At 54.6% G+C, this 22,691-nt stretch overlaps 1 protein-coding gene across 4 annotated transcripts; it reads right to left on the bottom strand.

Moving 5' to 3' along the window:
- Nucleotides 1-355: 355 nt before the first annotated feature.
- Nucleotides 356-22,106, bottom strand: MICALL1 (MICAL like 1). Of its 4 annotated transcripts, none has more exons than XM_052788912.1 (16): nt 22,089-22,106; nt 15,285-15,333; nt 13,251-13,392; nt 12,007-12,110; nt 11,140-11,276; nt 8,226-8,806; nt 7,633-7,696; nt 6,154-6,539; nt 5,337-5,815; nt 4,723-4,857; nt 4,266-4,392; nt 3,831-3,921; nt 3,380-3,453; nt 2,919-3,033; nt 2,548-2,594; nt 356-2,225 (listed from the first exon to the last, which is right to left on the bottom strand). In XM_052788912.1, the coding sequence occupies exons 3-16, from the start codon at nt 13,333-13,335 to the stop codon at nt 2,104-2,106; spliced, it is 2,547 nt and encodes an 848-aa protein (XP_052644872.1). In that variant the 5' UTR covers nt 13,336-13,392; nt 15,285-15,333; nt 22,089-22,106; the 3' UTR covers nt 356-2,103. The 4 variants fall into 4 exon arrangements, with proteins under 4 accessions (XP_052644872.1, XP_052644871.1, XP_052644874.1 ...); XM_052788911.1 differs by lacking the exon at nt 22,089-22,106 and adding an exon at nt 21,545-21,759; XM_052788914.1 differs by lacking the exon at nt 22,089-22,106 and adding an exon at nt 14,089-14,385 and having other exon boundaries at nt 15,285-15,331.
- Nucleotides 22,107-22,691: the final 585 nt, after the last annotated feature.

Here is a 22,691-nt window from a genome sequence, read left to right as displayed (position 1 = left end):
GGAGGGAGAGGGGATTTCGGCCCAGCGCATGCTGCTTTTTGCTGCTGGCTTGCTGTGGTTTTTTTGGTTCCTGAAAGCCTGGTATGCAGAATAGCCATCGGTCTCCCACAGAGCCTGGAAATGGCTGTTTGCTCACCTCATGCATAATCCCCGCCTCTGTCCTCCAGCAGGCTGAAGCATGATGCCCTGCTATTTTGACGTAAATCCCAGCATAAAGTCCGCCTCCCAATTTCCTTAAGATCCCATCATCTGCTTCTTAGCAATACTCTTGTCAGCCACTCCCCAAAGCCAGGCAGCATGCCCTGTCCCCAGGACAGCGCAAGTGCACAAAGGAAATCAGAAACCTAAGCCGTGATCGGTTTTTAAATCCAGCGTTTCTTTTATTTCTGTTCAGGTGAATGGAAGTCATGGAGTTAGTACAGTATAATTTACAAATCAGAGTTCTGACCAGGCGCGGGGCCAAGCGGTGTCAGGCTGCAGCGATCCCAATGGCCTTTGGCAACAGTGACGCGACAGCAGGCTCTAAAGCAGATGTGTTTCTCCTTGGAAAAGAGCTGTGCTTCGGGCTCTCCCCTCCCCTCCCACTGCTCCTCATCAGCCTGCTGGAGTATGGCAAGAGATGGCGTCACCAGTGTGGGGCTGAGCTTGCCACCTCCCAGCCACGGGGGCCACGCTGGGATTGAGGAGGGGCTGGGGTCCCTCAGGTTTTGGGAAACGAGGATCCCTTTTCAGAAGGCTACGCCAGCCACCTTGCAAGGCACTGCTCCGAGAGCGTTTTGGCTAAAGCCTGTTGGGTTTTTAGAAGGGACTGCAGCAGTTTGCTCGGGGCTGGTTATGTCTAATTTGCTAATGAGAAGGCATGACGAACAGCTGACCAACCAAACACCCTTGTAACTCTAATTCAGACCGATCCAACAATTCAATAAATAGCTCCTCGCCTTGGAGGAGAAGGCAGGAAACAAAAATGGAAGGAAGAAGGGATGGTTGGAAGAACACTGCCCCCCATTCCCTCCTCCAATGTACACACACGCACACACACATGACAAATAAAATAAGGGGTTTAAAAAGTTTTAGGGTGGGTTTGAATTCATCCAGTAAAGGAGGTGTAAAAAATAACCAGCCAACCCCCGCACACTTTAAAAGTGTACACAGATAAAGCTGAGTAAAGGTCAGTTGTGACCACGCCTCTCTCCCCAGCCGCTCAAGGGTGGCACTGGTGAGCAGGGGCACAAGCTTCGTGCCCCTTGCCGGCACTGAGTCAGTCTTGAGCTTTTCTGCCCTTGCCTGGCAAAGGAACGTTCCTCCCTCCCCCCGAAGGCAACAGAGTCAGCAGTGTTTAGCAGCAGTGGGGGGTAAGATGTCCTGAGTATGGCGCGTGAGCTACGTCCTAGCAGCTGTACACCGTCCCCTTGGGTCCTCTCAGCCCTGTAATGGAGCCCACCCAGCCCTGGCTCGCGAGGGAAGGGACAGCTCAAAATAAATAGGGCACAAGTTATTTTTTTGGCTATGGCTCTACAGCCTTGTGATGCGGGAGTGTTTTCTTAACGTTTTTAGTTTAGGCCAGTAAGACCCAAAGAATCCTGATTCTAATGCCAGAGTTTTCTCCTGAAGTTAAAAAATGGGACAGAAAAGGGACAAGAGCGGGTGGGCAGGGAGGGACAGGCAGGTCCAGTCCCTTCCCGGCAGAGGTCGGAGGCACGTGGAACTGTCACAGTTAGAGCGGGAGAAGGGACGGGGGGCAGTTAGTGCAAGTGCAACACCAAACTCCTTGGCTTGCTTCTCAGTTAAGAACACGCAATGGGGTAACGTATCCGAAAAGCGAATCCATCTTCTCCCCGCCTTGTTAGCAAGGCTTCACGGAGGGGACAGTCAGGGTCCTCCACAGCCTCGGGAAGGGGAGCGCTTTGGTTGGACTCCCCCACTCCGGGCAGAGGGCTGGCGTCTCCCCGGGATGGCAGCTCCGGTGCCTGGGGAGGGAGCGGGGGGAGAGGCGAGGGGAGCGGAGGGAGACAAGCCCCCCTTCCTGGCAGGTGTCCCAGCCAGCTGTGGAGAGGCCAGGGCAGTCGGGCAGCACATCCCTCCCACTGCTGGTGTTCCCCTGCTCTAGCTTTTCTCCTTGGGCGACTTGCTCTTGGAGTCATGCTTGTTGCCCAGCAGCTTAAGCACCTTCATGGGCTTGAATTTGCCTTTCTTCTTGCTCTCGGTCTCCATCTCCTTGTGAAATTCTGGGGTTGCAAAGGGAGGTTGTTACTGCAGGGTGCTGATGGTTGTGCACGCACGCACACACACACGCATGACAACAAGGGCAAGGGCGAGAGCCGTGAATCAAAGCCCTCCACTCTATGCACACTTCTTCCTGTGATAACAGGGGTGCGCAGCACAACTGTGCCCCAAACTTTAAACGACCCTACAGGAAAGGCTCCAGAGTCTACACAGAATAGGTTCAAGCTCTCCTTCTGCACACAATTTCATGAATGGCTTATGCTGCCCCTCATTGGGGTCAGCAGTGAAAACATCACTCCAAAAATCTCACCAACTGTTTCTTACCTTTCCTTTTAATCATGGCTTCCAACATTTTATCCTCCTCCTCCTCTCTGAAAGAAAGAATGGGAAATAGGTCAGCAGTTCAGCCCTGAAAACAGCTGCTGTATTGTTTAAGGCTAGAGAACCTCCTACTTAAAAGCCATGGAGGGGCAGATCCATCACTGTCTTGTGAGCATTTGCTACCAGCAGGATAAATCCCACGTGCTGCACCTACTGCCCACACAAGGCATTCAAATAGACAAGAATCGGGAAGCCTGGGAAGGACGTCAGCAACAGAGACATCTTGGGACAGCCCCATGAGCCGTTCGTGTGATGCTGAGTCAGACGGGCTGTGTTTTTCCCCTCTCCCCCAGCCCACCCCACTCCTCGCTCACCTCTGCCGGTCCTCGTCCAGGCAGTTCACAATGGCGTTCCTCTGCTCAATGATGGTCACCAGCTCCTGCATCAGCACCTTCTCCCTCCCTCGGTCCTCATCGGTCCAGTCCTTCTCTACCCAGCCAAATCCCAAGCAAGGACAGGCAATTAAATGGCTGAAGGAGCTCTGAAATTCAGAGCTTTGGGGCAGAGATCCCCTAGCATGATCCCCTGCTACCCTGCCATGCTGCAGGGCCAGTTGGGCTAGCGGTGCTGTGGAAGGAGAACCCTTTTGGTGGAATCTCATGGGGACAAAAGGAGCACTGGGGCATGCAGTGAGACTGGATGGCAGCTCTAGAGCCAGCTGATTGCGCTGGCATCCCTAAAGTTCTGTCTCTCTTCACCTGAGACCCACCTAGACAGAGGGGAAATGATGCCCAGGGGAAAAATGGAGGTAACTGCACCCAGAGCGATGCTTTACCTGGCTTGTTGAGGAGGCAACGCAGTTCATACTCCACGTCTGACTGCCGCTGCTCCAGGTTCTGCTGCTTGAAGCTGCAAGGGAAGGGGGCACTGCTGGGAACCACTGCAAGGCTCCAGAGAGGCAGAACATCATCCCAAGGTACGGGGTGAGCTTAGAAAGAACCGCCAAGATGCTGATCTTATCCTGTGTAGCCAGGGAGCCAAGCACCAGCAAGGACCAGCCCTGGCTACTCAAGGCCTTCCTGGAGGAGATGCTATAGGGGCTCTGGTGATTTGTAGTGGGTCAGTTCTGAGTGTATTTGGATACGTTTGTCTGCTTGCCCTCTTTCCCTCCCTTCTCCAGGCAAGGAGGCTGTCAGGCTCTCCCCTGGAAGCACAATTTCAGGAGGGCTGAGACAGGACTCCCTGCAAGAGCATCAGTGCCTCCCCACACGCTTGCACACACTTACATGTAGATGAGCTCCGATTCGTGGCGCACCAGCATGTGCTTCTCATGGATGAGTTTGAACCAGTCCACCAGCAGGCTGTCCTCAGGGCTGTCTGCCGAGCAAAGGGACAATTCAGAGCCATCCCCAGCCCTGCAGGATCCCATCACCCTGCAGCATGATGGGCTCTGCCACACCAGAAGGGCACTGGGCTAGAGCCAACCTGACCTCAGCCTGTTCCTGAGCCCCAGAGAGACCTTCTCTCTCACCTGTTTCCACTCTAGGGACATCTCCATGTCCAGGGTATGGCTGCGACCATTCTTGGAGCCCAGCACAGCCCCCTGTGCTCTTCCAACCCCAGCATCAGCAGGAAGCCACCGCTGCTATCTCCTTGGCTGAACACAGGGCAGCCCTAGGGTCCATCCTGCCCCACACCCGCAGACAGCCCACCCCACATACCATTCTCAGCACTGCGAAGTTTTTCCTCCAAGGCCACCCCACGGTGCTCCAGCTGGTCCAGCTGGTGCTCGATGGCATCCATCTCCCCATAGATGTCTTCCTCCGGGATGTACTGATCTGTCTGCACCTGCCAAACCACAAGGCAGAGACTTCCATTACCACCAACTTCCAGTCTCCAGGGGTAACCCAAAGGCTGGTCAACACTAACGGGGGTGGGGGGACAACAGAACACTCCACCTAAAGCGTGGATCCAAAATCCCCACTCCACTGTGGAGCAAAGGCAGACCATGGTGCTGCCATCAGCGGGGTCTAGCCTAGACACCATCCTCCCCAGCCACAGCCACCTGCTGCAATCCCTACCCACACATCCATCAACAGGGTGCACGTATACAGCTATGGCCCTGGGGGATAGTACAGAGCTGGCTTTTTTCCCCCCTGCTCCCAAGGGCCCTTTTACCTTGCGTTTGATCAGTGGGAAGCCATGACCCGGTGCAGGAGGACGCACTGGCTTGGAGCCCTTGGGAGGTTTCTTTGCGGAGGGAGAGGCAGCAGGCGATGGCTTTCGGTTGAAGGGGTTCTCTTTGCAGGAAGACTGGAGCGGGGGGACAAAAGGAGATATGTGAGGGTCCAGGAAAGGGAAGGGATACAGCATCCCAACAGCAGGGACTGAGCAGACAGGGCAGCCCTAGGGTTCGTCCTGCCCCACACCCTTCTAGAGGAGGAACACAGCACTGATCACCAGCAGCCTAGCCACGGGGCAAAACCCACCTGTACTCCTGTTTGGCATCAGTTCCCCAGCTTCTCTCTAACAAGCATGCTGAATTATTTTCCTTCACGGTTCCCTTCCTATTTGCTCTGACCACACAACGCCCTGCCTCTTCTCTAGCACGCAGGGCAGGCAGAGTACGAGCAGAGCCACCATTTAACGAGCACATGCCTGGGGCTTGCTTTTAGGGGGTGACATGAGGAGACCTAAGGGACAAGCCTGGACTCATGATCCCCACTGTGACCGAGTGATGGATGGGGAAGAAAAGCCCCCTGATATGGATGGGAGGAAGGTCACCATCTCACCTTCAGTTGTGGCTTGGGTGAGGAGGGTGTCTTAGGGCTCCCAGCACCCCCATCTGAAGCCAAGAGAATGGGTGTAGGGCTAGCCCCAGCAGGAGGTTTGGGGGGCAGCCGGCTAGGGCTTGTCTTCAAGCTGCCGGTGGAGACGCTCCTGCTGGCATGCGGGGTGCTGGGCTGCACCTCCCCACTGAAGCTGGCCAGCTCGCTGGAGGAGGAGAAGGAGGAGTTGGTGGAGAGGCTGGCTGGGGCAGCAGGGCTTTCGCTGGAGGAGACGCTGGCCAGCGGTGTGTCAGTGCTAGAGGTCTTGGTGGCCGTTGGTGTGTGGACAGTAGGCTCAGAGGAGCTTTTGGGCACTGAGGCCTCATCGGTGTCACCCAGCACCTTGGCTGAACTCTCAGAGTTAATGCTCTCGAGGCTGAGGGCTGGAGATGGGGTGGAGGATGATGGCTCGGAGTGTGACAGCCTGGAGATGGGGTGGTGGGCTGCAAAGCAAAGGGAGAGCTCAGGGAGGACCCAGCGGGGAGGCAGCCAGGAGAGAAGGGGAGAGTGGTATATACTGGAGGCAGGGGCAAATGCAAAGGGAACCAGTGTCTGTCCATCTCCAGAGAAGACAGACGGGACCCTCCAGCGCTAAGGTTTTGCCTGCAAATGCTGTGCTCCAGTGGCCAGAGGGGACACGGCTAGCGCAAGTCCCAGCACAACCATCACTGCATAAAGGCCTGGCCTGCCAGGGTGATGCAGAGGTGCCTGGGAAGAGGGAGCCTCCAAGGGGCCGCACAGGGGTTGTGGAGGAGGGATAAGGGAGTGGGGGCAAGCTCACCTAGTGGGGAAGCACTGGGGGCTCGAGGAGCTGGCCGCTTCTTTGCCTTTGGGCTGCTGGTGGGAGTGATGCCGTACCAGGGGTGGAGAGGCTTGGCAGCAGTCTCGCTCTGCTCCTGCTCAGGCGTGCTCTTTTGGGTGGCAACGCTCTCCTCTTCCTCCTCGTCTTCCTCCTCAAAGGGGTTGTACGGTTTGGGCTCTGGGGCATCAGACCTGCTCTCCTCGCTCCTGCTTTTCCCCACCTCCTCCCCATCCTCCTCCTCTGAAGTCCTACTCGGAGTCTCATGGCTGCTGCCTGGGGGAGGAGGGGGAGCTGGCTTCTTCTTGGGCTCCGCTTGCACCAAGGCCATCCACGGTGGGTCCTTGGATCTTGCAGCAGCTCCAGCACTGGGAGGAGAAAAAGAGAGATCGAGGTGGCAGGGAGCAGAGGCAAGCTGGGATGGCAAGGCACAGGAGAGGCACTTCGCCCTCAGCGGAAAGGACAGATGGAGCAGGATGTCTCCCATGCAGAAGCAGCTTTCTCATCCAAGGGTGGCCCTAGTCTTCCCCAGACACAGTGTCTTGTTCTCTACGGGCAAACCTATGGGCCTGAGGGAAGGACAGCCTGCCTGACTTGCCCACTGGGCTCAGGATTTTGGTTCCTAAATATTACAGCCTCCCTCTGCTAAAGGCTGAGCTTTATGAGCACAGCTGTTCTCCCCTCCCTGACACCGTTCCTACACCCAGCTCTGCTCCCCAGGCTGTGGATGGAAGGGAAGTCAAGATCAGATACCTGCCCTCTGTGGTCACACTCCCTTCCTACACTTCAGAGGGCTGTTTGTCACCTTATCATCCAAGCATCCCAGGGATGTCTTTGCTAACTCCCGCAGCTGGAAGCGCCGCTGCTCCTCTGGGGGCACAGACCACGGCAAGCCTGCACCATGGCTCAGTGAATCACTGCTCATCCGGAAAGTGGCCATCACTTGCCACACGCACCCAATCCTTGGCTGTGGCAAATGCGGGGTGCTTGTGCAACCTTTGTCCCAAGAGCAGGCAAAAATGAACCAACACCAGCAGGCTCCAGCGTAAGAGCCCAGGAGGTGTAAAGGTTGCAGCTAGGCACTCACAATGCCCCTGCACTGGACCTTTCCCGGGACAAACCCTCCACAAGGCAGACAAAGTGTCCCCTTCTCAGCGCCCACAAGCAGGGCCATTTCAGAAGGCATTTGGCCATCTGCATGTGCCACAGAAACGCCTTTCTAAAGCCCACAAACTCTACAAACCCTAAGAGACAAAGACCCTGGGAGGTACAGACAAACACTGTCAGCCTGACTGTACTGGGCTGGCACCCATTAGGTAAGGGAGGGGACCTGATGATAGCCTACATCCTCCTAAGAGCAGGGGCTGATAGAAGAGGTGGGAGAGGAGACCACAGCTGAACCGTCCCCACAGCCCAACCTCGCTATGGGGTTTGCAGGGATCTGTGAACAGAAGGACGTACCGATCAGAGGAGCAGGGTCTCCCTCGGGGTTTTGGGACAGGGGGGCTGGGTTCAGGTACCCTACCTAGAAAGACACAGGGTCAGACTGTCACAACACCAAAAGGACATGAAGAAAGAGATAAAATCAACACGAGGCACCTCTTGCACATCTCCCCACGGGAGGCTGGCTATTCCCACTCTCTGAAGAGCTCGTGGCGTTTTTCCCACAGTCGGTGCAGTCAGTCAACCCCAAATGTCCCTTTTTGCCTTTTCTCCCCACCCCACCCTGGGAGCTGCACCTGGAGAACTGACATGCCCCTCTGTCCCCACATCTGCAAACTGCTGTAGCACTGCCACCTCCCCTCCACACTGGCAGCAGCCCCTGGAGAGCTCTGGAGAAATATAAGGGAGCAGGCAGGTGTGAAACCTAGCACTGCTCTCCCCGCTATGGGGATGGCTGGCAATCGAAGGCTCGGTGTCTGAGCCTGAGATTTATTCGGAGGCAGAAGGGCATCAGGCTGCAGAGAAGGAACGAAACTCGGCCAACCTGCAGCCGACCACCTCGGCCCCTGGGGAGGCGGAGGGTAACCCCTGCCACCACTGCGCTCTCTTACCATTCATCATGCCAGGTCCACACTCGCTGCCCTCGCCCTGGAGGGTGGACCTGGGCCGAGGGACAGGGTGAGAGGTTGGAGGGGAGAGGGCTGACAGATCGGTGGCCCTCCTTGGGGCAGGCGTGGGCCGTGTGTCTCTGAGCCGTCCGTCCAGCGAGCTGGCTTTGTCCTGGGTGAGCATTGTGGGCTTGCTGGGAAGGGGAGGTCTGGGGGGAGTTTGGGACATGGGTGCCCCACTGCCTGTGTGAGCAGGGGACATCGCTGTCTCTGCTTTGCTGGGTGTGCTGTTCTTCTCTGCTGGGCCAGCTAGCCCCTCTGCAGGCATATGGGTCTCTGCCGTACTCTCCGGGGAATCACGGTCATCCTTCCCCACCTCTGCTCCTGCGGGGAAGGCATCCTCACCCACGCTGCCAGCCCCAGTTTCAGTTCTTAGCTCTGGTGACCGTCGGTCTGGGCTGGGCCTCCTCTCTGCCTTCCCACTCACGGCCAATTTACCACGATGCTGCATGCAGACGAAAGTCCCTGCCTCTGACCCGGGTTTGTATGACCCCGGGAGCAACGTGCTGGAGCACTCCTTACACCTGCCAATGAAAAGAGAACCCTGTGAGATGGGGGATGCCATCCTGCCCCTCACGGAAGGCAACGCACCTGGGAGGATCCTTGCAGGACCGTGGAGTTAGTTCCCACCCCTGCTACTAAATCCTAGTGTGGTTTGCAGAAGTCATTGGGGAAAGGAGAGGAACAGAGAAACATCACCATGCCACTGTATGAACCCATGGGGAGTTCACAACTCAAATACTGCACGCATTTGAGTTCCTCCTTCAACTCAGAAAGGATTTAATAGATGTGGAAGGGCAACAGTTGGTACTGGGATACAGCATGGTTTCCAGACCTGGAAAAGTAGAAATCCACAGTTTTCCTGGAAAACATGCAGCTGGTGGGGGACAGGAGAGAGAGCTAAAAGATCACAGGTGGCCCTGGGAGAGGGATCAACCATTCAGAGACATGAAACAGGGAGTATCAACTGGAATCAAGGAGCAGCTAGTTCAGAACCAGCACAGGGAGGCTGGCTACGGGCTGCCTTGTTGGGCCAAGGGTCCAGGTGGGTTAAAGAACCATCAGACACATTCGTGGGGAAAAAAAAATACCCCCCCTCTCCCCAAATCCAAGTATTAAGTAAAATTATGCCACTTCCAACTCAGCAAATCCCTATGCTGGAGGCTTGAAGAGTAGTCAGGAGAAGCAGCGTACAAGCCTAGCCTGGTCTCACACTCACCCTTGCTGCTGCTGACCATGGCCCCCACCAGGGTCAGGGCATTTGGCTGGGAGGATGAGGGAATGACGCAGTGGGTCCATTCTTACACTTTGCCTTTCCTGTTGAAAGTGGGCTAATAGCGTCCCCATGCCTCACTGTCTGCCACATGTCCTTGGATCATCTGCTCTTTCCCCACTGAGCCTTTGAATCCTCCCTAATGAAGACCTCCAGGTGTGTGATACACAGCACTGGCAACCAAGTCAGCCCTTTTCCACCTGGGAAGGGAGGCAGATAGCATACATGAAAGACAGCCAAGGGCAAGGGGCTGATCAAGCACTCCCATGAAAACCAAGCTTGTTCCTTCTTGTCTGAATACCTGGCGCTCCCAGCAGCTGGCTGCCCTACACTGCAAGCAGATAACTTTGGTGAGGAATTCTGCTCTGGGTGTCCAGTTGACTGGCATTTCCTTTGAAATGTAGAGCAGAAGTATGAGGACACATGGGCTCTAGAAACAAGGGGTATGATGAAATGAAGAGATGGCAAGTTCAGACAAAGGGAGAATGAGGTTTGTTTTGGATTTATCTCTGTCAACCCTCAGAAAATGCTGCCACAGGACATTCCCGACCAAACAGCGCCCATGAATCAGCGGGGGGCGGTGCAGAAAAACAAAGACAAGAAAAGCATAAGGAGGCAAAATACTTGGGATAAAATTACAGTCTAGTAATGCTCTAGTCTGAAGGGCCATGAGTTGTGCCAAGGCAGACATGGCACCTCTCCTATTCCTGGCCCATGAGCAATGCTGCACCTGCACCCCAAAGCTCCTGCTTTTGCCCCAGGTGCAGATGGGAAGCTTGTTGGGCGGCAGCTCTGCTCCCCTCCTGCGATGCTGTTTCTATGACACATCCCTGGCTGGCTTAGGCAGAACTGTTGATAGAGGTGAATGAGGCCTCCCATATTTTCCCAGTGGCTCAATATTTCTGTCCTCAGATGCCAGCTGCCCACTTGCCAGCTCTTGTCCTGTGGCCCACAGGAGAGATCTCACCCCTTCATCACCAGAGCAGGGAAAGTAAAGTGAAATGACTTCACAGGTGCTGCAGGTAAGGACCTGCACGCAGGGAGTAACCACAGAGCTGCTGACGTCTAATCCCTCATTCCTTGGTTTGGTAACATTCTGCAGCTCTCCACATGCTCCCCTGAGAGCTCAGCACCACCCGAGGCAGCGTGGGAACCTGTATATCCAGTTGAGGACATGGAGTGTAGATGGAAGGAGGTCCGTAGGATGATGTCCTGGCTTAGACCTCGTTGGAAGGTGGTGGTGGGGGTTCTGGTGGTAAAGAGGCAGAGCATCCTGGTTTATGGAGGTGGGAGAAGCACAAGGGGCTGGGATCCCAAGTCAGTGAAGTGGAAAAGCGCAAGAGAGCAGGGGAGGCAGGGAGCAGGGGAGGCAAGCAGCACAGGGCTGGACAAAAGCGGACTAGTCAGACCTCTGGGACGGGGGGCTGGCAGGCAAACGGACCCTCTTCGGTATCATTTCAGGCACTGTTGTCGATGCTCCATGTTGCCCAAGGACACGGACACACAAAGACGGGGTGCAGCTGGCCACAGACCTCCAGTTTGCCAAAGAGAGTGGCCACCCCACCAGGCCTGGCCACGACATACCTAAAGCACTGGCGGTGGTAGAGCTTGCCCTCGGCCAGGTAGCGCTGGACCAGATGGACGTGCTGCTGGCAGGCCATGCAGGTACTGCTGAGCGTGGTGCGCTGGGACCGCTCCGATGGGTCCGAGGGGGCATCGTCCTGAGACACAATGCACAGGGAGCTCAGGATGGGGGCCACAAGCTGCTCCCCAGCCCACAGCTCCTTCAGAGCAGCTGCTCCCTGTGCAAGGCCCATTGCTGAGCGCTTGTGGCACAGCTCAGGGGCTGACCTCAGGGGCTGACAATGCACAGAACAGCTGCCCCTGAGTCCAGGCACAGGCAGGCTGCCTCTTCCCAAATTAGAAGAGGCCACTCGAAAAGGTGCCTTGCCCCTGTCTAGGGCCGAAGGGCTGTGGAAGGGACGAATCTAAACCCCAGGCAGCAGGGACCTGCAAGAGGAAGCCCCTCTCTTTGGAAAATGTGCCATCCCAGACATCTGCTAAAACCTGAAATAAAGGGCCAAGAAAGAAAAAGGCGTATTTTCTGCTCTTCTAATCCTACATTCCTGCTCCTTCCTCATCTATGGGGTTATCCTCCCATAGGAAGGAGGGTGCTTGTGCCCTGGGTGGCTCAAGGAACCATCTGGCACCAATCCACCCAACCTCTTGCCTGCCATGGACAAATTTCAGTCCACAGACTCCTAGAGATAAATCACTCCCTCAGCTGGGTCTCCCAAGGCACCAAAATCCCAAACACCCCTCCCACCCCAAAATACATAGGTAACCCCTGCAAAGATCCATCCCGCTGTGACAGGCTCTCTCCTGTCTCCTCACCCACAGCACAGGGAGCACCACTGTCTCAGGCTGGCTTTGAATCAAGAAATTAGGTACCTGTGGTGCTGGGGGACTCTCGACCGCAGCCACGGGCTTCTTGTGGGACAGCAGAGGAGGCGAGGAGGCAGCAGCTGGGCGCTTCATAGGTGGAGGGACTCTGGCTGGAGGCAGAAGGCAAGGAGGATCAGACACCGAGAGGAGCAGTGACTCACACCACCCATGTGGGGGAAGGGGAGGGGAAAAAAAAGAAAAAAAAAAAAGTCATCTAGCCTTGTGACATAGGATGGGACTTGCCACTCCCGACACTTCAGTGCCTATTTTAGGTGGAAGAGACAAACACAATCTAATAATGGGACGGCTGCGAGGCTGCCAGAGAGGCTAGCCCTGCTGTGGATCCCCTTCTGTGGCCCAGGGACACCAGCCTCTCACTGTGATTTGATTTACTCATCAAATGCTGCTTGGCTTCCTTGTAACCAACTCGTTAAGCAATGCTTAAAGCCCTGAGCACCCTGGGTAGCTGCTGATGTATTGTTGTGACCCGCTGAGCCCCAGGGCTTCCGTGCTGTCAGCAGGTCTGTGATGCATCCCTTGCCCGTCAGGGCTGGCACTCACACACCAGTCCTCAGCGGGAGTCCTCAGCTGGGAGGCCAGCATCCCTGGAGAAGTATATGCACATAGAAGAGATTTATCTGATGTTGTGGCTAGAGAGCAGAGCAGAGGAGACCTGGAGCCCTCGTCTCCAACCGGGAGGGATGCCTTGGACAAGCTGTGTCAGAGCAGCACTCAGCTCAGGTTGCAGTTGCAAGGACAGATGAGCTGATTTGAGACACTCCACCCTGGCTTGCTTCCCTCCCTCTGTCCTCCAGTCACTTTACACTTACCGATGTGATAAAAACTAGCTGGGGTAGGCAGGTTGCCTATCTAGCTTTCTCCCATTTTAGTGGGTTAAAGCAGATCACAAAGGGGTCTGATGAGCGCCAGGGGTGGTGGCCCAACCCAAGTGGCAGGAATGCAGCGCAGAAGGAGGAGAAGAAACAAGGCATTCCTCTTTCCGCAGCCGGAGCTGTTAAATCACTCCCCACCTCTTGTGAAACCTCGCCCTACTCCACTCCCTGTTGCAGGCCTTCCTCACCTGCACCAGCAAGATCCAGGAGAGGCAGGCACTACCCACTCCTCTCCCTTTCCCCACAAACACACACAGCTCCCATTTGCCGTAGGAAGGAGGAAGCACAAGGTAATGCTGGGTGTCCTGTACTCAAGTGGGGGCAAACTGGAAGCCAGAGGGGTGGGACGACACTCACCTTGGCTGGGGTTGTTGAAATGGTTGTAATACTGAGACACGTAAGTCATGATGCTGAGGCAGTCGGGGACTTTCATGGAGACCATGTCATTGGGATCTAGCAGGGCTGGGATGCCCAGCTCCCGCTCTGCCAATTCAAAGGCCTGCAGGAACAGCAGAGAGGCGTTAAGGAGAGAAAACTGATGCTCTCTGAAAAATAACAGAGAAATCAAGTTGGAAGGACCCTGGGGAAGGTGAAGTAGTAAGCCTATGGCATCCCTGACGGACAGAGGCTCCCAGACATGCCGCTTGACTGGAAAGCTGGCATGAGAAGCAAGGGAACAGGTTGCTGCAGCTGTCGTTTCCTCCAAGTCATTTCAGCTCCCTGTGTCCCTGCAGCTCCCACCTGAGGGGTCTTGGCATTCGGCTGCTGCACTGGCACAGGGAGGGTAACTCTCAGGAGGTCTCAGTTTTCATTGGAAAAAAACCCCAGTGTTTTTTTCAGCCCGTGAAATGCGCACACCACCCTCACGCAACAGCCCAGCAGAGCCTTGGTGGACACCGTGAAGGGCCTAGAGCTGGCAGATACTTCCAGCAACACAGCCAAACACCAGCTCTGCTGAGCAGTGTCCCCGGCCACCCCAAATGCTCACCCCACAGAAACACTGACTCTGCCCATCCTTTCATGCTCTGGGGTGCCACATCTTCCCTTCCCCCACTTAACATAGCCATCCCAGCTCAACAGCCAGCAGCCTGCCATGCACAAGCCACTTCAGTACTTTTCTGTGTCTCAGCAAGCAGAAATGACAAGGACATTGTGATAAGAAGCACACAGCTCCTACAACTACATACACGGCTACCTGAAAGGAAGGAGTGAAGGAGGAAAACAGCTGTTTGAGAGCTTCCCACTTAGCAGTGTATGTGGATTACTGGCTATAGACTGGCCATCCCGCTGTTGTGCCAAGGGCAGTGTACCCACATTGATCTCCAAGGGAGGGGGAACGCGAGATTACGGCAGGGACTGAAGAGAAAGCGAGTCAGGAGGAAGGGATGAGAGTGGTGTGGGCACTGAATGGTGAGGTACCAGGCACAGGGTGTGGGTAAAGACTGAAGGTGCCTGGTCCCTGGGGCACAAGATGCTGTACAGGGTGTAGGATCTAAAGAAAAGGAATGGAGAGATAAATGAAAACAGGTATTTGCAGTAACTGGGGGTGTAAAATGCGCCCTGTGGACACCCAGCTCTGCTCAGCCTGGCTTTAAGCCGGTTCTCTGGACTGAGTCTTGCTGAACACAAGGGCGCAAGCAGCAGGGAGCAAGGAGAGACCCCAGCTTAGGGGTCCCTAATGGGACAAGAAACCCATTGTGTGGCTCTCAAATGAGAAAAGATAGCTGCTAATGGCTGAAAAGGGCCAACAGGTCTAGGAGAGGGCATGGCCAGGACCCAGCTGGAGACCCCTAATCCTGAAAACCCAAACAACCTAGCTCAACTCATCTTGGGAAGGTGATAGCCCATGTCTCTCCATGGACCATCAGATGGAGCCTGCAGCAATTAGGTCTTTCTCTCAGAAAAAAACCCAAGCCTATTGCTGCTCTGTCCTACCCCTAGCCCCTGAGGTTGGGCATCTCCCCATTCCCCACTGCCTGCTTCTATTGTTGGCTCCAACTGTCCCAAGCAGGAGGGGAACATTGCAGATCAGCCTAGGTCCAGCATGACTTTCCTCTCTGCTTATGCCTGGAGTAAAACTAGCTTCCTGCTTCCACTGCCTGCAAGTCTGGAACAGCTGAGGTCAAGAAGATGTTGCACCATTTTAATCTTCACCTGAGATGTTGTCTTGGCAACTATCAGGATAACCATCTTATCTTCTCTTCAGTACATGCTGGAAGCTGATGTTTCAGATTCCCTTATGCTTCCAGAGAAGCTCCTGCTTGTTACTTACAAGCACAGATTTTTCTTACACCCTCACCACCATCATGAAGTCCTCCCACACTACGTGACCTCCATCAAGTCATTCTCACGTCCCTTCTTCCTTCTGTGCACTGCATAACGGGGACTTACCAAGCGGTTATTCTCATAGACGTCATCCTTGGAGAGAGAGTCAAAGTCTCTGAAATGAGAAAGCACAAAAAAGCCACATAAGGTACAGAGGAAAAGTGCCCCAATGCCACCACACGCAGGTTCTCAGGACAGCCAACCTTACAACAACTCAATATATAAGACCCTAGATAAACAAAACCTTGGCAAAGCAGATTTCAGGTTGTAAAGGGACAAAGAAACCAAAGGGAAATTGCAATTAAAAAAAGAAAGCAAGTCCCAAATGGGTGGTGACCAGGAAACTAACATGTCATTCTTGTCTCTCGTTACCCACTTCTTCTGCCCTTGCAATTAAAGGCTGCAGAAATACCAGGGCCACGTTCTGATTAGCACCACATACCACTGCACTGAAGTGTTGCACGACATCACCCCAAACTTGCCCCTCCAAGGCCACCAGCACAACAGCAGGAGGAGGATGGGGAAGCAGATCCCCCACCTCAAGAGAAAGAGCCACCTGTGCTAGATATCTCCCTCCTATGAGGGTCCTTAGACAAATCTCCCTGCACCACCTTAAGGGATTTGAGGTCACCCCAGGATTTGGGGGTGACAAAGAAGGTCTTAAACTGCACTTCTGTCCTCACTTGCCCCCCAACACTTGCAGTACACAGCAAACCATCCTCGGCCACAGCCTTTACAGCAAGGCAGCTTGCTGAATGCAAGGCACTCAGGGCAGAGAGAGAAACCCCAGCAGTTCCCAACTCAGGCACTTTGTGGCATCTCACTTGTTCCCCTGGATCCCTTTGGGGGATCAAATCAGCTCAGCCACAGGGATCAACTAGCTGTCTTCATCAGAAGAGCTGAGGGTAGAGGGTTAAAGCGGTCTGCAGGTTTTCAACAGAAGGCAAGAAATACAGGAAGGAGTTAGTTATGTCTTTTGCACGTGCATGAGGGTATAATGTGTGAAAACAGCATCACACTAAACTGATTACAGCCCCTTCCTGCCAAGGATCTCAGCTCTGTTACCAAAAAAACCTTATGCAGCAGCCTGGTGTGCCTGCGAGCTGGATTCACAGAGGACACAGCCCAGAGAGGTTTAGGGTCAGGCGAAGCCATCCCAATGGCCCAGAGAGAGGTGCAAAGCTTGGCAGACCGACCTAGAAAGACAATTCAGATTAGAGGGGGCGAGTGTATCCCCTGCCCCAATGGTGGTGTGCAGGAATCGGGCGAGACGGCAAATCCTCAGCCATGTGCCCGTGGAGAGGGGCTGCGGGAGCCTCCCTTCCTCCATCCCCCTTTGGATTTTATTGCCTTTTCCTGTAACACTGACCCAACCCACCCCGGCGCCACACCGCAGGTCAACCGGCCCCTTCTGGAAGCCCCTCTCCCAGTGCTGCAGAGGAAGTCCGTGATGAGCTCAGGAAGATTTTCCCAGCTGCCTGCACCGCCATAAAATTACACTTCCTCCGTTCAAAAGCAAGAGGCTGCTGGTGCAGTTTCCTCTCAGATAAATGAAACTGCAGCAGCTCGCTGCTGTGGGAGCAAATGCGGCACTCATGCAGAAGATGGGCTGGACGTTCAGCTCTGTGCTAAGCACCTTTCTGAAAGCTCATGCAAATACATGCACAGAACTCAGCCTGTTCAAAATACTGCAACTTTTCCCTCTCTACACGCTGCTGAGAAAAGGCTTCAGCTGCAGCCTTCACTTTGATGTGAAAACTAGTGCCTTTTTTGTATTTATGACTAGTGTCCACTGGGAGATGTTTTTTCCCCAAGTCATTTTTTTTTGCCTAGAGAACTCCTTTAACCCTGCTGTAATTTTTTTTTTTTCCCTTTTAAAGAAAATACCAGCTTGGGGACACAGGAGAAGTGATGACAGCAAAGTTGATATATCAACTGCCCTCTAAACATTCATGACCTTCATTTTGAATACCCTTACTTTCAGGATATGGGAGTGGTGCAGCTGAAAGCTTGAAGACTCCTTGGTGGCCTGGGCTGGGATAGTATTTTTTGATGGGCAAAATAGCATGTCCATTCCACTCTGCCCCAGCAAACCAAAGCTGTTCTAGTAAACCAAGGCAAATCTGCCTGGGAAAGCGGATGCCAGCAGAGAGGATGTGAAGCTCAAGAGGTAATGGGGGGGGTACCGAGCAGCAAGGGAATAGAAGACTTTTTCCACTAACATAGGATTGCAGACTCTCAGCTTTTACCCGAGACACTGAAGCCCCTCAGTACGAGGCCCCAGAGATCACAGTTTACGCAGTTCCTCTCCACTGCATTTTCCAGCTCCTTCTCTGAACAAGCCAAGCAGGACCGTGCTGATCTCCATCACTCCCGACAAGAGCACTCCCACATGCCACTCTGTCGTGTGGCATCCTTGCGGCTCCGGGCACGTTCCCTGTACCAACGTGCAAGGAGCATGACCTCTCAGGCATGGGGGAAAGTCACTCCAGACATAGCCCCTTCCTCTCTATAAACTGCCTCCTCTGCAGAAAGACCAGAACTTGCCATCTTGCAGCTCCATGACATGTGGCTGCATGTCATGTTATTTCCTTGCCCTGATCTCAGCAGCCTTTCATCCAGCTCTGCTCAGGCTCCTCTCCTGATGACATACCAGTCCAAGGGATTGGATGTAAGAATAGGCGAGACTCTGGCTATCCCAGTTGAACAACTGTCTTGACTCAGCAAACCCCAGCATCGTAGCATATCCTGGAGTAGTATTTCCATGCAAATAAAATCCCAAGCGCTTACCTAATTAGATACATACAGAGCCACTAAGCACTCCGGGGTTTAGGGCAGCTGCCAGGGAGCAGAGCAGACCCAGGGAAGGGGGAAGGGTGCGCCATACAGCTTGAACCAGAGCAAATTCCTGGATTCCTCAAATATAAATCATGAGCATTTTAACGGCAGTGCCGCATAATAAGCCCTTCAGCTTTCTAGGTCTTGCCAGGGAAATGCGGGCAGTACATAGGAAGGAATAAATGAGATTTGTGATCCTGCCTGTAACTGAACCCATGGCTCTAGGGACACAAAACAGCATTTCTAATGCATGGCTCTCATCTCCTGTTTTCCTCAAGCCTCCATCTCTCTCAGCACTCAAAAAACATGTGCCATGCTCTCTTATTCTTCTCGCCCCTGAATGCGTATGCCAAGAACCTCCCCTGAGCTTCGGGGAGGCTGCACAGCTTGGGACGCTGAAAGATGCTTTTTGCTTCACTAAGCTGTGGCAAATGCCTTGTAAACACTAATTTCGTGCTTTAGATTTCTAAAGCACTGAGCAAACAAACTCATTAATCCCCACAGTCCACTGTCAAGTTGGCCTGGATGCTTCCAGCTTAACTGACAAGGGAAAAGAAGAGATTAAATGTCTCGCCTCGAGATCACACAGCCAGCAGCGCAGTCAGAAGCTAAATCCAGGTTGCCCATTTCCCCGATTGGGAGAGAGGCAGGGAAACCAAGCAATGTGTGTACACCAGCAGAGCTAGAGTCAGGGACTTTCAGCTTCATGGTTCAACACACAGGTCCCACAGGTATGCACATCATCCTTGGTGGTCAGTTCAAGACACCTTTAGCCGGAGTCAGTAGACACTGAGCACTTCCAGTCTACTTCTTTAAAAAAAAAAAGACAACAACAAACCAAAAAACCAACCTCTAGTGTTTCCAAGAGCTCCGCAGGAGCTGCTCCAAAGCTCTCCAGGGGAGCATCCCTCTGATGCCACCTGCCTTATCCCAAGGTGGCTATGTTCAAATCAGGAGTCCCATGGAAAACTGTCCTCAGCCTCACTTACCCGTACGGCCTTTCATGACAGCCTCTTTCCCAGCACATCACCTACCAGCACAGCAGCGCAATGGTGGGGCATCTGGGCAGGGTCAGACAACCAGGACAGACCAACAGCCACCACAGCAGAAAAAGAGAGCCCCAAGGATTAGGGTGCCAGAGGAGTGGTGCCATACAAGTAGAGAAGAGAGCTCTAGCTCAGCTCTTGTATGAATGTGCTCGTTCCTCCCCTCTGTGACCCAAGGGGAAGCCAGCAGGAAGCAGGGAAGCAGCTGAGTACAGAGGAACTTCAGCCTTCGGGGAGCCGTGCGGCCGTCTCATGTGGGCCAGGAGAGCCCCGCACAAAGGAAGACCACGCAAGGTCAGAAACGTACTCGCAGGTCCCTGCCAAGTCCCATTATCAGGCTGACTGAAAGCACTTTAGAAGAAGAGAAGGGCAACCACTTTTCCTCTGCCGTCAGAAGATTTACTGCCTCTGATCCAATCTTCCCGCTTCCAAATCGGGACAGGCTGAAGCAGCTGGAATCAGATGAAATGATGCTACTCTCCTGACCACCCTCTGAAAATCCTTCTACAACATGCCATGTCCTTGTAAGACCCTAGTCTTTGTCTATACAATACAGCTCGTGCAGAGGACCTGCGAAGCATTTAGTTAGGACATCTGCCAGGAGTAGATTTAAGCCCACTGACAACTTAAGAGCTGCGACTGCTGCTTAATGGGATGGTAAATATGGCTAATGGGAAAGCATCAGGTGGTTTTAGTGGTGTTTATCGTAAGCTTTTGCCGAACCTCTGCTTTTCAGTTCCCAGTTACTGTGCCACTTACCAAAAAAAAAAAAAAAAAAAAAAAAAAAGAAAGGAAAAAATTTCAGAAACACAGTAATTGCAAGTGTTCCTGTCCTTAATTTGCCTCTTCCCCTCCAGCAGCTTTGTGACTGGGAGCATTTTCAGAGGCTCTATCCTAGTTGGTCAGAGCGAGCCATATTACCCAGGAGCTGCCGTGACACAAGACCACGCAGCTCCCTCAAGACCCAGAGTGATGCAAAGCCACTGTACATGTTGGCTCTCGGTGGTTCCCAAATGCCATGCTGAGGGTTTTGTGGCGGCCACTTGAAACACAGCAGGCAGCAGTTTGCTTTCTAGCCTACCTGTTCAGCTTCTGCATGTGAGAACACAAGCCTGTTTTGCCCTCTCATGGACACCACAGCTCCACAGCGGAGTCACTGTCAACCCTCCGCCTGCTAGAGGTTGCTGTCATAACATAAGGCTGTCCTGGGGCCAGCTTAGAAAAGGGGATTTGGTCAATTCAGGCAACCTCAGAGGAAGAACCACCAGTCCTGGAACAGAACGTGACAGGGGACACACTGCCAGGCTTTGCTGGCAGGTGAGGACCACGTGCATGCCAGAGGCACGGCAAGGTGGGGCAATGCCTACCTGCACTGTGAGGGCTACGAGGGCTACAGAAGATTAGAGCAGATGGGAGGCGGATTCCCAGCAGTGCTGGGGCATGCAGGGTTACGGTGGTGGCAGGTCGGGGCAGATTCCTTCCAGTAGCTCAGCCAGTTTCTCCAGCCTGACACTGTGCCCCCAAGCAATCCCGAACTCACCAGCTGCCTCTTGAAACTCACATTCCCCCTCAGAGTTGCCCTGCAAAAGGGAGGCTGACAGAGGAAACTCAACTCCGAGCCATTTGCCAGGGGAGGCTACCTAGGCTCGATATCCCTGCTGGTATTTACCACCTCCTGCTTTCACTACGGCATCCACAGGAAACAAGCTGGAAGCAAACGCAAGAAGCAACCTGGTCCTGGGCCCTGCGTGTGTGTTTTGGAGTGGCTGCCGCTGGCAGCCAGGAATGTCCCTGTGCCAGGCAGGTCCTTGGGAAGTGGGAATGCCCACCTCCCGCAGAGGTGAAACACCCCCACGGCCAGCTGCCAGTGCCATGCCTCCTCCCTGGCAGGCACTGCTCCCAGTGGGGTGTACGGACGTAACCCACCTCCACGCTCTCCTCGGCCTTAAACCACACGACTCCTGCTAACCCTGACCTTGATGGGTCTGCGAGCCCGGGTCAGAAGGTCGCTCACGGAAACACGGCATCCTTCATCCCGGTACCCAATTATTTTGGAAGGCGACGGAGCCACCGCTGGGCTCTCTGCCCCTGAACCCCCTCCACGTCCGTGCGCACAGGGAGGCTCTGTCCCTCCCTGCCAGCCAGCCTGGAGCCGTTCCCTACGGCACCTCCATCCCCGCCTTCCCGGCTCCCTGCGAGCCCCCCCACCCGCCCCGGCAGAGCTGCAGAGGGGCACGACCGGCCCAGCCCCTCCAGAAACGCGGCTCCCAGCTCCCCCCGCACCTCCCTTCCTCCTCCTCCTCCTGCCCTCAGCGACCGCAGGCCGGAGCCGGACCCCGCGCCGCCCCGTCAAGGCGCGGCGGGTGAGGCGAGGCGAGGCGAGGCCAGGCCGGTGCCGCGCGGCCTGCACCCCCCCCCCCCCCCCCAAGCCCTTACACTCACAGGAGATCGGGCCGGTGGCGGTGGAGGATAGCGCAGAAGGCTAAGCCGTCGCGGAAGGAAGAGCTGAGATCGCGGATCTCCACCCCGCGGTACCCCTCGCACTGCCGCCGGCACCAGGCTTGCAGGGCGACCCGCGGGCCCGACATGGGGGCGGCCACTCCGACTGCCGCCGCCGCCCGCCCGCCGCCGCCGCCGCGAGCCCAGGGGCGGAGCGCGCGGTGGGCGGAGCGTGTGGGGTGGGCGGAGCCCGCCGAGGTCTCTCCTTCTTCTCCCCAGGGCTGCCCCGGGTTGCACGGTGCTTGCCCGGTTCCACGGTGTTTACCCGCTCTTGGAAGGAAAGAGCACCGTAGACTCTCCCCGGAGAGGAGGGGAAGGGCTGGGAAACGGGTGGTAAAGTCAGACCCCGAGCAAGCGGCGGGGAAGGTAGGAAAGATGGGAGAAAAGGGGGCAGAGCGGTAGGCTAGAAAGAGGGGGCCCAGGGCTTTCTGCTTGCAGGGGTGTAGGGCAGCAGGGTGGGGAGACATACCTGCCCCGTGGTTCTCACCAGCTCAGGGAAGGTGGAATTCTCAGAGAAAAGCCCTGAACGAAAGTTGCAGTCTGTTGTGTTTGGTTTTTTTTCTGCACAGTCCCTGAAGGATCGGGGAGGACTACAAGCAGGAACTGAAAACAGTTGGGACTGAACTCAAGTTTAACTTCAGCTAAAAGAAAAAAAAAAACACCAGGCAACCTCATTTCTGGATCTGAAAAAAAAACCACCAGGCAACCTCATTTCTGGATCCTAAAGAAAAAAAAAAAACCACCAGGCAACTTCATTTCTGGATCCAAAAGAAAAAAACACCAGGCAACCTCATTTTTGGATCCTAAAGGAAAAAAAACACCAGGCAACGTCATTTCTGGATCCAAAAAGAAAAAAAAAAACCACCAGACAACCTCATTTCTGGATCTTGTTCAGGCTTAGACGTAGGCTGCTGTAGGCAGAAGCAGTTCTCGGCAGTCCTAGGGGCATAACCTGCAACAGCGGGGGACATGGAAACATCAGACAGCGGTGTATGCGTGGGATGTAGGTGGCTCCTGGTGTAGGCACGGGGCCAGGGAGGGCTTTGAAGATAAGGACATTTGGAGTTGCAGGCAGCACTTCACAGGAAGC

The sequence above is a fragment of the Harpia harpyja genome, chromosome 6 (assembly GCF_026419915.1).
Source record: "Harpia harpyja isolate bHarHar1 chromosome 6, bHarHar1 primary haplotype, whole genome shotgun sequence".
Taxonomy (NCBI): Eukaryota; Metazoa; Chordata; class Aves; order Accipitriformes; family Accipitridae; genus Harpia; species Harpia harpyja.
The sequence above is the reverse complement of the archived record's forward strand: the minus strand, read 5'-3'. Positions and strand labels throughout refer to the sequence as shown.

Coding starts and splice junctions, on each gene's coding strand:
- MICALL1 (XM_052788911.1), bottom strand. CDS start 21,690: ATGTCGGGCCCGCGGGTCGCCCTGCAAGCCTGGTGCCGGCGGCAGTGC. Junction 4,858..5,336: donor CACCCAAGCCACAACTGAAG/GTGAGATGGTGA, acceptor CCCCCGCTCCAG/TCTTCCTGCAAAGAGAACCC. Junction 2,226..2,547: donor AGCCATGATTAAAAGGAAAG/GTAAGAAACAGT, acceptor TTGCAACCCCAG/AATTTCACAAGGAGATGGAG.